The 14,627-nt window shown below is 40.2% G+C and overlaps 5 protein-coding genes across 5 annotated transcripts; 2 read left to right on the top strand and 3 right to left on the bottom strand.

Moving 5' to 3' along the window:
• Nucleotides 1-4,155: 4,155 nt before the first annotated feature.
• HO133_001411 (uncharacterized protein) lies at nucleotides 4,156-4,781 on the bottom strand (the record flags this gene model as incomplete). Its single annotated transcript, XM_037292341.1, has 2 exons — nucleotides 4,156-4,478; nucleotides 4,610-4,781. The coding sequence occupies 2 exons, from the start codon at nucleotides 4,779-4,781 to the stop codon at nucleotides 4,156-4,158; spliced, it is 495 nt and encodes a 164-aa protein (XP_037151760.1).
• A 786-nt stretch (nucleotides 4,782-5,567) lies between these two features.
• Nucleotides 5,568-7,376, bottom strand: HO133_001412 (uncharacterized protein; the record flags this gene model as incomplete). Its single annotated transcript, XM_037292342.1, has 2 exons — nucleotides 5,568-7,208; nucleotides 7,257-7,376. The coding sequence occupies 2 exons, from the start codon at nucleotides 7,374-7,376 to the stop codon at nucleotides 5,568-5,570; spliced, it is 1,761 nt and encodes a 586-aa protein (XP_037151761.1).
• Nucleotides 7,377-7,673: 297 nt separating this feature from the next.
• HO133_001413 (uncharacterized protein) lies at nucleotides 7,674-10,295 on the top strand (the record flags this gene model as incomplete). The annotated part of the gene is made up of 2 exons (XM_037292343.1): nucleotides 7,674-8,440; nucleotides 8,492-10,295. 2 exons carry the CDS (start codon nucleotides 7,674-7,676, stop codon nucleotides 10,293-10,295), a joined length of 2,571 nt encoding a protein of 856 aa, XP_037151762.1.
• Nucleotides 10,296-10,878: 583 nt separating this feature from the next.
• Nucleotides 10,879-12,054, bottom strand: HO133_001414 (uncharacterized protein; the record flags this gene model as incomplete). The annotated part of the gene is made up of 4 exons (XM_037292344.1): nucleotides 10,879-10,983; nucleotides 11,034-11,108; nucleotides 11,163-11,455; nucleotides 11,514-12,054. 4 exons carry the CDS (start codon nucleotides 12,052-12,054, stop codon nucleotides 10,879-10,881), a joined length of 1,014 nt encoding a protein of 337 aa, XP_037151763.1.
• A 515-nt stretch (nucleotides 12,055-12,569) lies between these two features.
• On the top strand, nucleotides 12,570-14,200 carry HO133_001415 (uncharacterized protein; the record flags this gene model as incomplete). Its single annotated transcript, XM_037292345.1, has 3 exons — nucleotides 12,570-12,768; nucleotides 12,844-14,104; nucleotides 14,176-14,200. 3 exons carry the CDS (start codon nucleotides 12,570-12,572, stop codon nucleotides 14,198-14,200), a joined length of 1,485 nt encoding a protein of 494 aa, XP_037151764.1.
• Between the last annotated feature and the right edge of the window lie 427 nt (nucleotides 14,201-14,627).

Raw genomic sequence — 14,627 nt, forward strand, 5'->3', positions numbered from 1 at the left:
ATTTACTATATCTTTAATATTTATAATTATTTATTTAATTATATAGATAAAAAACTCGAAAAATTAAGAAGAAAGAGAGTTTCTTAGAAAAAAGAATTTTTTAAAATTTTTAAGACGGCTCGCGAGAAATTAACTATCTACTATAATTAAACTTAATTAAATTTAAACTATTTATATAAATAAGTTATACTTTTATATTTAAATTATAATAATATAAAATTAAAGAGATTAAATTAAAAGATTAATATTATAAAGAAATTATAAATGAAAATTTATTAAGAAATACTTAAAAGAATATTTTAAAATTATTAAAATATTAATATAAATAATTAATTATAAAGAGTTAAGCGAATAAATTAATTAAATAAAAATATATTTAATTAAGTAATAAAATTTAAGATTAAGAATTTAGATAATAAGAATAAATATAATTAATTTTAGTAGTATAGATAAAATAATAAGTCTTCTAATTATTATTCTAATTATAATCTTATTTTTAATCTTTATAAAGCTTCTTTTAATAATCTAGCGAATCTTTTAATTCTAAAATAATAAAAGAAATTAAAGTTTAAATACGCTATAGTTATTTAAATAACTCGTAATATTTTTTATTCTCTCGCGAGAATTATTATATATAAGCAATACTTCTTAATAATTAAAAGATATTATAATACTTAGAAATATTATTTATTAACGATATTTTATACTCTAATAATAATTTTTTATATAAAATATTAAAAAAATAAGCTTAAATAGATTAGACTTAATTTTAAAGAAGATTTTAATATATTAAATTAGATTAAAAGAGCTAATAATACTTTATATAAAAATTTAATTAATAATTATAATAATTATATTAGCGAAGATAATAAGCTTATAAAAAATATTTTAATAAGTTTAATATTTATAAATTTATTAAAATATATCGCTAATATTCTATAATATATAGAGAAATAATTAATAGATTTATAATTAGAGAAGATTAGTAATAATAAATTTAATCTCGATAAAGAGATCTAGAGTAACTTAAGAAGCGAATTTATCTATAAATAATTAATAAATTTAATTAAATAGAGATAGATTTAGAGTATTTAAAAGAATTGCGATAGAGTAAAATAAAAGAGTAGCGAAGAGTTTAAGAGAAGAATAAATATAAAGTTTATTAAGCTTATCTAACGCGTTAAGATAAATATATAAATAAAGATAATTATAAAATTTTATTTTTATAATATTTAAAGATTTAAAATTTAGAATATTTTTTTATATTATAATTTTAAGAAGAAGAATAGAGATATTTATAATTCTAATTATTATTCTAATTATTACTATTAATAAAAAGATAAATAGCTATATTAAATTACTTTTTATATTTCCTCTCTCTTAATAAAGAAGAATAAATATATTTTATATATCTTAGTCGAATTATTCTATAAATATAGAAATCTTAATCGAGATATCTTATATATATATTATATTATAATATAATATTACAGATATATTATATCGTAAAATATCTCGCTAAGATCTCGAATTCATATTAGAAAAATAAAATAATATTCGATCCTACTTATACTATACTCGAGTACGATATGATATTACTTGATATGAAATATTTTATAGAATATATTATATCTTTCCGGCTAGTACTAATATTACCTTTATTCTTCTTTAAAATAATATTATTACTTATTCTTACTTTAAGATTTCTTTTAATATTATTACTTAATTTAATTATAATATATTAATAAAGTTTAATTTAATTTAATTATTAAAAATAATCGAGTTTATTTTTTAGAATAAGATCTTTATATAAAATCGCTATAATATTAAAATCGTTAATTATATACTCTAAGATATTTAAAAAAAATTCTACTTCTTTTAATAATATAATTATATATTTCTATAATAACTTTTATTAAATTCTTTTAATTATTAAGAGTATTAAGTTAGATTATATCGCTTAAATTATATTAAAAGCGTTTTATCTTTAAAATTATATTTAAATTTTTAGTTTATAAAAAATATAAGATTTTAAAATTTTAATTTAATTAATTAAGACTAGATTAATATAAAGAAATTCGCTTAAAAACTATTAGATATAGATAATAGTATTTTAATAAGTTTTAAAGAATAAGAAGTTATTAATTAATCTATCGAATAATTATTAAATAACTTTATTATTTAACTAATTAATATTATTTATAATAATCTTAACTTATATTAAATAGCTAATTTCTATATATTTAGAATAATTTTTTATATTCTTAATAAGAATATTATTTAATTTAATAGTTAAATTCTTAATAAGTTTTTTAAAGTTAAAACTATTTATAATAATAGAAATTAAGTTATTAATAAGAAAGATAGCTTTCTTCTATCTATTAAAATAATAAATATTTTTAAATTAATTTTACTTTTACTTTATTATTTAAAGTTAAAATAAAATTATATAATAATATTATTAAGAAATTTAAAGTAGTATATAAGTTTATATAATAAAATATATTTATAAATTAAATATATTAAATCTAAGATACTCGATTATTATATTTTTAAAAGTAAATATAATAATAAATAATATTATATATTATATATCCCTTTAATTTTATCTAATTTAAACGATCTATATACTTTTTTTTAATATATCTAATTCTTAATTTAATTAATCTTTAATATAATAATTAATAAGTTTTAAAATTATTTATTATAGTAGATTAATTTATATCTATATTTTAAAATCTTTATTTATAATTAATTATATATAGCTCTAAGCTAAATTATTAATAAATTTAATCTATTAATTATAATTCTAGATAATTTATTAAGAAGATAATTTATTTAGTTAATAAGATATATTAAGAATAAGATTATTAAGTAGATATTATTTTTTTAGATAAGAATATAATTAATTAGCGATTTATAGTAATAGAAGTAGATTATTTATTATATAGAAAGTAAATAAAGTTTAATTTAATTTAGAATTAAGGCTTTTATCTTTTTTATTAATTTTATAGTAATAAAAGTAGATTAAAAACGTATAGTAAGCGATTAGAGTTCGATTTAACTTAGAGCTAGAGCTAAAATTTCATTTAACTTAGAAAAATTTAACTTTATTTAACTTAGAAAAATGAAAAATTCAACTTTATAAATTTAATTTATAGGCCTTTACTTATATTTAATAATAGAACTAATTTCTAAGAAATATTAAAACTTTAAGATATATAAAGTAAATCTATATTTATTAAGTCTTTAGATATATAAGATATATTATTAAAATTAGACTTTAAAAGAAACTCTAATATAATATATGCGATATCGAGGTCTTAGCGTAAGTAGCGCTAAGACTTATAATAGCATTAGGTTTAATATTATTAAGATACGCTAGATTTAAATAAATTAAAGAGCTAAGTAATATATTAAGAATATAGAATACGCTCGTAATACTTAATATCGAGAAGATTTATCTCTTTTATATATTAAATAGCTATCTTTTTTTGATTATTAAGCGTATTAATAATATATTTAAAAATTCTCTCTTATTTAATCTCTAACGAATATATAGAATAATTAAAGCGAGAGACGTTTATATAAAATACTTTATAATAAATATTAATATTCTATTCTTTAACTCTTTACTTAGCTTTTCTTTAATAATTATCTATAGTAAATTTAAAAATATAAATATAATATTATTTAATTTCTCGTTACGAGTAATTAGCTTTAATAAAAGCGACGTTATTAATTCTTAAATCTATTATATATTATTATTTATCTATTAAATACTCTTAAAACTTACGCTTCTTATAGTTATATTTCTTATAAGATATATATAAAAGAATTAACTTAATTAATATTATATAGAATATATAATCTTTATTATTATTTATTTATTAATAAAGAAATAATATCGAGGTAAATTCGAAAGTAGCTTAGTAATTTAATATTAAAAACCGACTTGAGTATAAGTGAATTGCTTTCTAAAAGTAAAGGAAGGAAAAGTCGGAAGATTACTTGCCAAGCCACTAAGCTAGTACAATAGAAGGCCGGAATGGCCATTGTCCGGAATGGCCGCGGAAGCAAATGCTCATAACAATATGCCGGCAAAAAAACTAAGCTATCAACGTCCTCGTTGAGTCACGCTTCCATACATACACCTTATGCTTCCTTACCATTCCCAAACTTCCCAGAAGTATCGCCCGGAGGCGGAAGCAGAAGACAAGGCTGCGGCGGTCCAGGAAGCTGTTTGACTGGAAGCACAGGCATAGGAACGTCCGGAGGTGTGACACTTTTCTTAGGAATTACCACAGCAAGCATACGTGATTGGGATCCTGAAGGCACAAGAGCACCAGATTCCCGAGCTCGCGATTCCGGCACAGCGGCAGTAGAGGAGTCTGGTGCGTCTTTGACAGTGTCGATTGGCTTCCTGGGAATCATTACGGCTTGCATCCGAGATTCTCGAATTGGCCCGTCGTCTTTGGCTAAGCAATGTTGTAGAATGCCCGTCCGTACTTTGAAAAAGAGCCTTAGATTGCTTCTCGTGCAACCTCGTTTTCACTGATCCAGGCTGTGATACCAACCCAGAACACGATCGCTCCGAGAAGTGCCTAACCAGCTAAGGCTTCCCTATTCCTCACGTGTTCTGGAATGATACGTAGATTTGGAATGCAGCGTGTAATTTGAACAATGAGGGGGAACATGGCCCCAGCAGTAAGCACTGTGACTGCTGGCTGTGAACTTATCGTTTCTCCATGGGTGTTAAGGATCAAGTGGTTTAACTCCATGGCCTCCAGAATATGGTAGTATTGCTATATATCCATTGCTCCATCGTGAGTAAGTGGCCGCCTGTTGTAGTAATTCGCCACGTCCTACTCCACAAGATAAATTGGTCAGAACTTATTTGGATTGTACCCCAGCTGGATGTCATTCTACTTAGATAGCTGATCAACATGTCAAATCGTTCTATCAAGAAGAAAACTGTTAACCTGTACACGACTTCCGTCCGAGTAGCCTCGATAATATGGACTACAGCCAGACAGAGAGATAACAAATAGTTTAGTCTAGGAGCTAAGCGAGAGAGCATGGTGTGGGAGGAGATAGCATCGGAGACTTCTGTGATCGGCGGTGAGTGTTTGGCACACCATAGATTGTATCACATCCACCATCTTCGATGAGGGGTGTACAGAGTTCCATCATCGAGTCTTGTCAAAGATGGCTGTACAGGTTGGCCTAGGAACAAAGATGAGAGCAGATTAGCACAATAGGTAGGCCAGCTCGAGTTTGAGGAAGAGATCCTATTGCTTACTCTGGGTTTTCAAGTCAAGGTCGGGAAGGGACATCAAGTCTATCCTGTCAATCTACTGGCAAATGGTGTTAGTGCGTCAACTGATAGGTGTCGGAGAGGCTCTGGACATGAGAACGAAAGGTATGAAAACGTCTTAAGCACTCTTCATCATGTGAGAAGCAAGGCATCAAGAAGGCCTCAAAGAATCACCAAATCTCAAACGAAAGATTTTGTCGGAAGCTGAATGATTTTATGATAACAATCTACATATCTTACAAAATTACGGCTATCTCCTCCCCAGCTTCCACTTCGAGATCTTCTCTTGAATTCTCTCCCACCCAAAGTCCACCTTGCCATTAGCTGTCGAGCCCTCCTGCAAGACAACGGTTGGTGCTCCACTGCCTTGTCCTGCATTTGTTACACGGCCTCCAAAAACTTGCTGTGCAACTCTCCTCAAGTCTTTGACTGTCAAGGCATTGATTTTCGCACACATCTCTTTAACACCAACCTTGTGCCCATGGACCTGAACCTGCCTTCCGAGATCCTCCAACTCCACCATCCGGCTTTCTAGATTCATGAGCAACGAACTTCTTAGCTGGTTCTTCGCACGATTCACTTCTGCCACTTGCAGAGACGAGAATCCACTTTCCAAGGTCAGATTCTGTAACTCGCGGCACATGACTTCCAGCATCTGCCACGCGCGCTGGGGGGAACAGCTAGCGCTGATGCCAAAAAGCCCGGAGTCAGTATATGAATTGTTGAAAGCGACACACGATTCGACCCAGCCGTGTTGATTGAGCACGTTCGTGTAGAGTCGTGAGTACATGCCCTTTCCAGGGCCACCGGCGCTGAATGAGCCTCCACCGCCAAGTAGAGTCTGTAAGGTTGCGAGCGCGTAGATATCCTCAGATGAGATAGGAAGAGCCTCGAAGGCTAAATGGAGGTAGGTGAGATCGGGTAGAGCTGGGTTTGCAGGTGGGGGGAGAGGAGGAAGGGAGAGGAAGCCCCCAGTGTAATGGGAAGGTGTATCGAGATTGATTTGGTGAATTTGCGACGGATATCCATCCAAGACGGATGCTTGAGCTGGAGCAGAAGTTGACAGGCTTTTGAGAAAGGGTATGTGCGAGAGCAATCTTGAGGACGATTGAGGCGGGGAAGGCGGTGTGGATGAGGGCGATGAGTATGCTGATGATAACGACGACGATAAGGAGTTAGATGAGGAAGAGCGTTGGGAAGACATGTCTGACATCGAGACGTCGGGGCCAGACTGGGAGAGACTTGGACTCTGCTGTCTCTGCATATCGCCGAAGTATTGTTCCGTCAGTCTCAGGGCTTCGTCATGCCCGACGCCTGCAAATGCTACCACCATCCTCTCCGGGTGGAAGAAAGTGTTGCGATACTTCTGTACTACAGTTCTGTTGATGAATGCTAGGCGTTCTTGCGGGCAGAGCAGTGGGTTTCCTAGGGTATTATCTTTATACGCAGCCATGTTGACCAGCTCGGGCAAGATGAGCTCTGGCTTCGACCATATCTCCCTGATCTCGTACTCAGCGGTCTCGAGTTGCTGCTGGACTTCGAGATCTGTGATCAGGGGGTCTCGTATAGTCTCGGCGAGGAGACCCAAGGTTGTAGGCACAGCGGAGTTGAAGCTAGCGGACTGATACATGAGCGATTCTCTCGAAGATGCGCACTGTATGTTTCCGCCAAGGCTTTCTAGAGACTCGAGCATTTCGTCTGATGTCCTTGAGCCGGTAGATTTAAAAGCCAACCGGTCTATGATGTGGCTGACGCCTTGTAGTTCTTCAGTCTCATAACGTGATCCGGCATCGACATATACGCCGACACCTGAGAAAGGCCCTGGAAGAGCTTCGGTGGCTACGCGGACACCATTTGGCAGGGTGCTGATCTGGTCGAACTCTGTAGGATCCTATGCTTCGTTAGCGAGGCTTTCATAGAGAACATTTCCTGTCCTCACTTTCGGTGCTTGATCAACAACTGTAGCAAATCGCCTTCGCGATAGAGGAGGCCACTTCGAGGCTGCCCCAAAGGCTCTTGTTGACAGACGCACGAGCGCCCGGGACGATGAGGACTGCATGCTGGATCTCAAGGTCACGGGAGCATCTGCTTATAATGGCTCGAAGTATGTCTAGATGTTGCAAAATTCGTACTTCTCCGGAGCAGAATGATGAGTCTTGGCGATCGGCAAATCTTCGGCAGGTCGGCCTCTGCACTTTCCTTAGAAGGGACGGACATCCTGCGCAACTCAAGAAGGCTCGACTCGAGGAAGTAATAGCTTTGTGGAGACCGTGACCGCAGAGATGAAGTTAACAAATCCCAAGAGCCAATGTGGCGACACCATCTGGCGGCGGCCAGCAGGTTGATGTTTTGCTCGATGGAAACACCTAGGTTCGCACTTGTTGTTTTCCTGCTGCTCTTCCTGTTCCTCTCACCGGACTCCCAGGCTCCGTCTCTTTCGCAGCAACGTGATATAGAGCACTCGATCCTCGAAGAACGGCAGGCTTTGGACTTTCTCAATACGTCAAGCTATGGTGGCCTCGATACCAAGAAGAACCGCTGGTTGAACGTTACAGGACTGAGGCAGAACGATGGTTACGCATGGGACTTGCTACTGGATGTGCAAGAGAGAGCAAAAGAACAGCTACAAAACATATGTAACGCCTTTGAATTCACTTCGATTTTCCAAAACGCGTCTTTGCCTTCGGGGAAGTTGGCAAATGATGGCGAGAAACAGAACACAGTGGGTAGAATATTGTCTACAATGAAACCTTTCTATGATCCTGCTCCACTTTACCAGAACGTCACGGGCATTGTTCGTGGACATTGGACTCGTTCCAAGATAGGAGAAAGTTTGGTATCTCCATCACTGAATCTCACTGCATTGACTCCTCGGATTGGCTATGTATCCCAGAATTACAACCGCAACATCACCGGACGAAGTGGAGACCTCCGATTTCACGTTCATGAAGGCAATGACGACAATTTCAAGCTTGGGCTGGAAGATGATGGCCTGGTTAGAGACGTCAAAGCGACGATGACGATCAAAGACGAGTCCTCGAGTGGCGATGGCTGGGAAATGAGTCTGTTCGGTATACATTATCCACTGCAAGGAGGCATCATCCTTTCTACAACGTCAGAAAAGTAAGCTCTCTGCTACAGTCCCCGATTATGCGAAATTGTCTGACGACGTAGGTTTGCTGGCATCTTTGCTTTACCGCATTTCACGTTATCCGAACGTGCCTTTTCTCTCGCTCAAAGGGTCCTCAATCAAACTCTCATGGCATCAATCGACACCCAAGAGGCAGAGTTTGGCACTGTCCCGAATCCATGGACGTCCTCACCGCACAACCCTTCAGATGCTCTTTTTCCGGTTCCTCATTGCGAATTCATTGTGTACCTGCAACAGCACCCAAATGAAGATACCAACATCGACTTCGGGAAATTGGAGAAGGAACTGCGGTTCCCCACCGGCTCTTCAATGCCTTCCGCGCCGACTATCAGAATGTCTGCTTTGATTTTCTCTCCTGATTGCGGCTTCGTACTCGAGTCACAAGGCCCTCCAGACTTCGCGCCTCAGGAGGGGTTGCATTTGAATGGCCAGAAGCTTGAGTCATACATGCGAACCGCCAGGCGCTGTATCATCGCCTTTGCTGCTGTGACCTGTGCGCAAGTATTCCTTTCGATCAGACAGATGAAGGATGCCTCAACGCCGTCGACCAAAAGCCGAGTCAGCTTTTATACGATTGCAATGATGGCTTTGGGTGATGGCTTTGCATGCATGGGGTTTATGTTTGTTAGCATGATGATTGATGCGGCATTCTTACCTTTAATTTCTACAGCTTTCTTGTCTTTCTTGGGTGTGAGCTTCTTTGGCATGAAATTTTTGATGGACATCTGGACAATTCAAGCGCCAGAAAGACAAGAGCGAGACAGGGAAAGGCAAAGACCGTGGAATGAGACTGGAGCGGATAACACAGCACTCGTACCTCCAGCAAACACTATTCCAGCACCTGCTGGCAACGTCACCGCCGCTGGAGCGGACACCCTTCCCCTGCCCGTCACAGCCCGTCGCACAGTAGACACAGGAGCTACACCGATCGTTATCCCATCAGACCAAGACGTTGATGCCGAAGCCATCGACAATCCAGACAATACCGCAACTCAACCAGCAGGTCAAACCACTACCCTCAATACTGCCCGCCGCGAGATGTCCGCTCTCTACTCAAAATTCTATTTCCTCCTTCTCGGCCTAGTCTTCCTCTCCCTGCACGCCACGACCTGGCCCATTCCACTCCGTTCCTTTTACACTAACACCATGTGCTTCATCTACCTCTCCTTCTGGCTGCCCCAAATCAACCGCAATATCACCCGTAACTGTCGTCGCGCTTTACGCTGGGAATTCGTCATCGGACAAAGCATCCTCCGCCTTGCTCCCATCGTGTACCTTTACATCGTACCTGGAAATGTCTTGTTTTTCGGCAATGATAGGAATACGGCATACTTCTTCATCGCTTGGGTATGGCTGCAGATCTGGGCACTAGGTAGCCAGGAAATCCTCGGACCACGCTTCTTCGTTCCAAAAGGCTGGGCGCCGCCCGCATATGAGTACCACCCTATTCTTCGGGGAGAAAGCGATGAAGAATCCGGCTCAACTATGCCTATTGGCTTTACTCAAGACGCGTCCTCTTCCCCCACACATCTCACTGACCCATCATCACAGCCCAGGATAGGCAGCGGCAGCCTCAGACCCAACACAAAAATTTTCGATTGCGCCATTTGCACCGAGAACATTAGCGTCCCGATCGTACGTAAAGCTGGTTCAAGTGACGGAGAGAGCCAGCGCAGTGCTTCTGCGGCTTTGTCAACGACTCTTTTCGCGCGGAGAGCTTATATGGTTACGCCGTGCAGGCACGTATTCCACAGTGGCTGTTTGGAGGGGTGGATGCGGTATAGGTTGCAGTGTCCCATTTGCAGAGATAACTTGCCGCCGCTATGAAAGACATGAGAAATGCGCGATTAGGACCACAGTGGTGACAGTTTGGGTAATAAGCCATGAACTCGTGTCATAATGCCGCATTGATGAGCATCGCTTCCGCAATCTCAATGGTAAGGGTCTTACTTTTTTGATTGAAACACGATACAGCCGACTGATTACGAACGGATTTGGAAGGATTAAACTCCCAGCCTCATCTCAGACGTGGATGAACGTAAGCAAGAATACAATAAGACGAGCAGTACGTGACCAGTCATGGTTCTCGGCTGAAGGACATGAGAGCAGGTTTCTGTAACCTTTGAAGAGCTCTTTACCCTTGCATTGTGAATGAGCAATGGGTCATTGACCAACATAAACAATCGGATTTTCCAGTGCCTTTCAAAGTCTCGAATCTTTATGTGGGCTCCTAGCTCATAGAGTACAAGATGGTTGGTGGCCTGCCAACGCAGATCGTAAAGCCGTTCCTTCCTTTTGGACATCACCATTTCCTCCCTAGCTCCGTGCTGAATCATGCGAATTTAAGAAATGGAATCTCAGCCATTAGCCATGCCTCGTCCCACCTTCTTGCGTTGTTTTGTTAGAGCAGCTAAGCCGCCACGTGCTGATAGATCAGAAGAGGTTCGCCGGTGTTTTCGATCTCAGGGATGGTGCATTTGAGGTCGAAGGCTTTTGAGAGGACGATCTTGAAGATCTGATAGATATGTGAGCTTACAAATAGTTGGCCGATGGGAGGGTCTATACTTTTTGCACGTTGATGCTGTGGCTTGTGCTACTGAAGATCAGACTTGCTCGCATTGCCTTTGCGAAGCGTCGAGCCTGCGAACGTTGATCATCAGTAGGTGGCAATGATTCAGATCCAATTTAGCTCACTTGGGTAGATATCTCTTCCTGCTCCTCTCTGGGGAAATTGACGAAGTGGTCATACTTTGTGCCGACCAAGAAAGGAATGGCTGTCTTGTTGAAACCTCGACCTTGGCGGTACCACTCCTTGATAGAATTGAGAGTGCTCTTTCGGGTCAGGTCGAACATGAAGAGTATGGCAACGGCATCGTTGCAGACTAGAGGGAGCATGTTGACAAATTCGCGCTGGCCTCCAAGATCCCAGATCGAGAAGGTGATCTCTGTGTTGCGAATTGAGATGGTCTTCTCCATGAAATTGACACCTTTGATAGTCAGCCTCGTTCTCATACTTGTGTCGTGCTTTAAACATCAAGGTCTTACCTAGAGTCTGGATATAGTCCTCATCCCAACTGCCTTCGACGTATTTAACCATCAGGCTTGTCTTTCCTATTTGAGCATCTCCCACCATGCCCACTTTGATCACGACACTCGCCTGACCCTGACCTTGACCCTGACCCTGGATTTTTTCCTGACCTCTTGGTGCATCCTGGTGTGACGAGGGTCTCTGGTTCTGATCTTGGTGGTTCTGCGAGTAGCCTCCGTACCTATCCCCTGACCCGGACAATCCCGACGAAGGTCTTGAATATGGCTGAGGCGCTTGTTGTTGGTATCCCGCGCTTGATGAGGGGTAGCGAGTGTTGGGGTCTGATTCTGTAGAGGGAGAGAAGGAGCCATTGGCAGGCGGGTAGTTCTCTGATTGTATGGACTGGCGTCGTGGGCCCTCTTGATAGCCGTTATTATAGCCACCTGTGGGCGTGGTGCTCATGTTGTCGTCGACACCACCCATGGGTTCATCGTCATTGCCTTTGAAGCTGGATGCCATTGGATCTTGCTGATATTGGGGATCCATGGGCGAGGTCATGCAGTGTTTATATTTGGAATTTGACGAGCAGAGAGCTGCAGGTCCGGTTGGACTCACACGGTAGTCAAGGTCTTGAGGTTGATGGTTGATATTTGATTGTGTACTCTGTGTGTAATACTCTTGTGTCTCTGGAGTGAGAGGAGTCAGGGTGGCTTCCAGGCTGAGAGCTCCGATATTTAAGCGCGGGGAACTCAATTAACGCGAAAGAAGCGACTGGCCAACGCGAGTTGACTACGGTGTGGTACCTATAACTTGTGCCTCTGAGCTGTACAGACCAATGCACATATAATGTTGAGTGTTTCTCTTCCGAACTGAATAAAGTTGAAGATGCACAGCATCCAGATTAGAATATTAAACAAACCCAACCCGGTTTAGCCTCGCCGTTGAAGCCTGTTCCCAGTATCCGAAAACTTAAAATCTTTCTTCCATGAGCGCTAATTATTAAGTCAAGCCACCAGACAATTCTTCTTTGCTGAAACATTTCTTTCCAATTACTCCACAACCTCAACCTCAAGATGGCTAAGAGACCAGCAGAAGAACTTGGGACTGAAGCAGACGCACTGAAGGGCGGTGAGCGACCTTTGAAGGTAGAAGATGGCGAAGAGATGGATTTTGAGGATGAGTTTGAAGACGAGTACGAGAGCGAGGAAGACATCTTTGAAGCAGGAGTAGACGGGCGGCCGGACGAAGAAAGAGAAGCTGAAGAGAGAAGGGGTACGTGGTACTCGCCAGAAGCATTGTGCGATTGTCTGCCCTTTAGTGCAATCCGGTTGTCCTGACTTCGTGCAGATGCTATGGACGTGGACCAGCAGACTTTCATACCTGGCCGTAATCAGTTGGGAAAAGGCGAAACGCTTTCACCGGACTCTTCTGCATATGAGATGCTCCATACCCTCAGCACCACATGGCCATGCCTATCGTTCGATATCATCAAGGACTCTCTGGGCGACAATCGCAAAACCTATCCAGCGACAATGTACGCGGTGGCAGGAACGCAGGCCGAGAGTAGAAAAGCGAAGGACAATGAATTGCTGGTCATGAAGCTCAGTGGGCTGAGTCGGATGGACAGAGATAACGAAGGCGACTCGGATGAGGACGACGACGAAGACGACGACGAGAACGCCGAGCCTATACTTGAGACAAAGTCAATACCTGTCTTCTCAACTACGAATCGAATACGAGCCTACAAAGTCCCCCAGACCGATACCTCGAAGCCTCCTACAACCTTCACAGCAACGATGACAGAGAACGCCGAAGTCCTAATCCACAACATCACACCCCACCTCTCCTCCTTCGACAATCCAGGCACGATTATAACTCAGCAGCAATCGAAACCCGTGTCAACGCTGCGCATGCACAGAACAGAGGGTTACGCACTAGATTGGTCTCCGCTTTCTCCACAGGGCAAACTCCTCACGGGCGATAACGACGGCAAGATCTTCCTGACGACTTGCGAAGGAGGCAAATGGACAACAGACAACAGACCATTCACCGGTCACACTGGCAGTGTAGAAGACATTCAATGGTCTCCTACAGAACGCAACGTCTTTGCTTCCGCCAGCAGCGACGGCACGGTCAAAGTCTGGGACACCCGCTCCAAGTCTCGAAAACCCCAATTAAGCGTCAAAATCAGCGATACCGATGTGAATGTAATCTCATGGTCGCAAAGAAACGCCTTCCTTCTCGCTACCGGCGCGGATGATGGCGTTTGGTCTTGCTGGGATCTACGGCAATGGAAACCCTCATCTCCCGATGGGGCAGCGCCAACACCAAAGCCAGTCGCTTCCTTCAATTTTCACAAAGAGCAGATCACGAGTATTGAGTGGCATCCGACCGACGACAGCATTGTGGCTGTTGCGGCAGGTGATAACATGCTGACGTTGTGGGATTTGGCGGTGGAGTTGGATGACGAGGAGAGTCAAAATACAGCAGATGTGAAGGACGTGCCACCGCAGCTACTGTTTGTACATTACATGGAAATGGTGAAAGAGTGCCACTGGCACCCCCAAATATCAGGATGTGTGATGGGGACTGGAGGTGGAGGGTTTGGGTGAGTCGCCCCTAACACCTTGCCATTGTTTTGAAATATAACGGCATATGCTGATAATGTTTGGATTGCAGCGTCTTCAAGACGATCAGCGTGTAGGTTGTTTGATGCTGAAAATACGGCCAAGAGGCTTCAGGTAGCAAAGTGCTACAATGATAACAATCCAAAGAGATGCTCACCAAACCAGTTGCGTTTAATGGCATCTTGAGCTATGACTACTACAGTGATGGTCTATTCTACTTTAATTTCCCATTTCTTACGTGTCCCTTCGCTATCTCTGTTCCGGCAGCCTGGCCCTTTCTTCGCTTGACAAGGAACTTTAACAGTTTCAGCATAGAGAGTACAGTCTTCTTTGCAACGCAAGTTCTTCGGAAACAGCAATACTCTCCGCAGAATTCTCAAACCCCATGGATGATGATGATGAGACTAAACCCCCTCCGCCCCCCCCCCAAAAGCTTTGGGCATGCTTCCCGGATCTCAAACCGAATTCAGGGTCGCTAAAACATTCACCCTTGAAACGGGGACC

Source organism: Letharia lupina (assembly GCF_014066315.1).
Source record: "Letharia lupina isolate WasteWater1 chromosome Unknown contig_12, whole genome shotgun sequence".
NCBI lineage: Eukaryota > Fungi > Ascomycota > Lecanoromycetes > Lecanorales > Parmeliaceae > Letharia > Letharia lupina.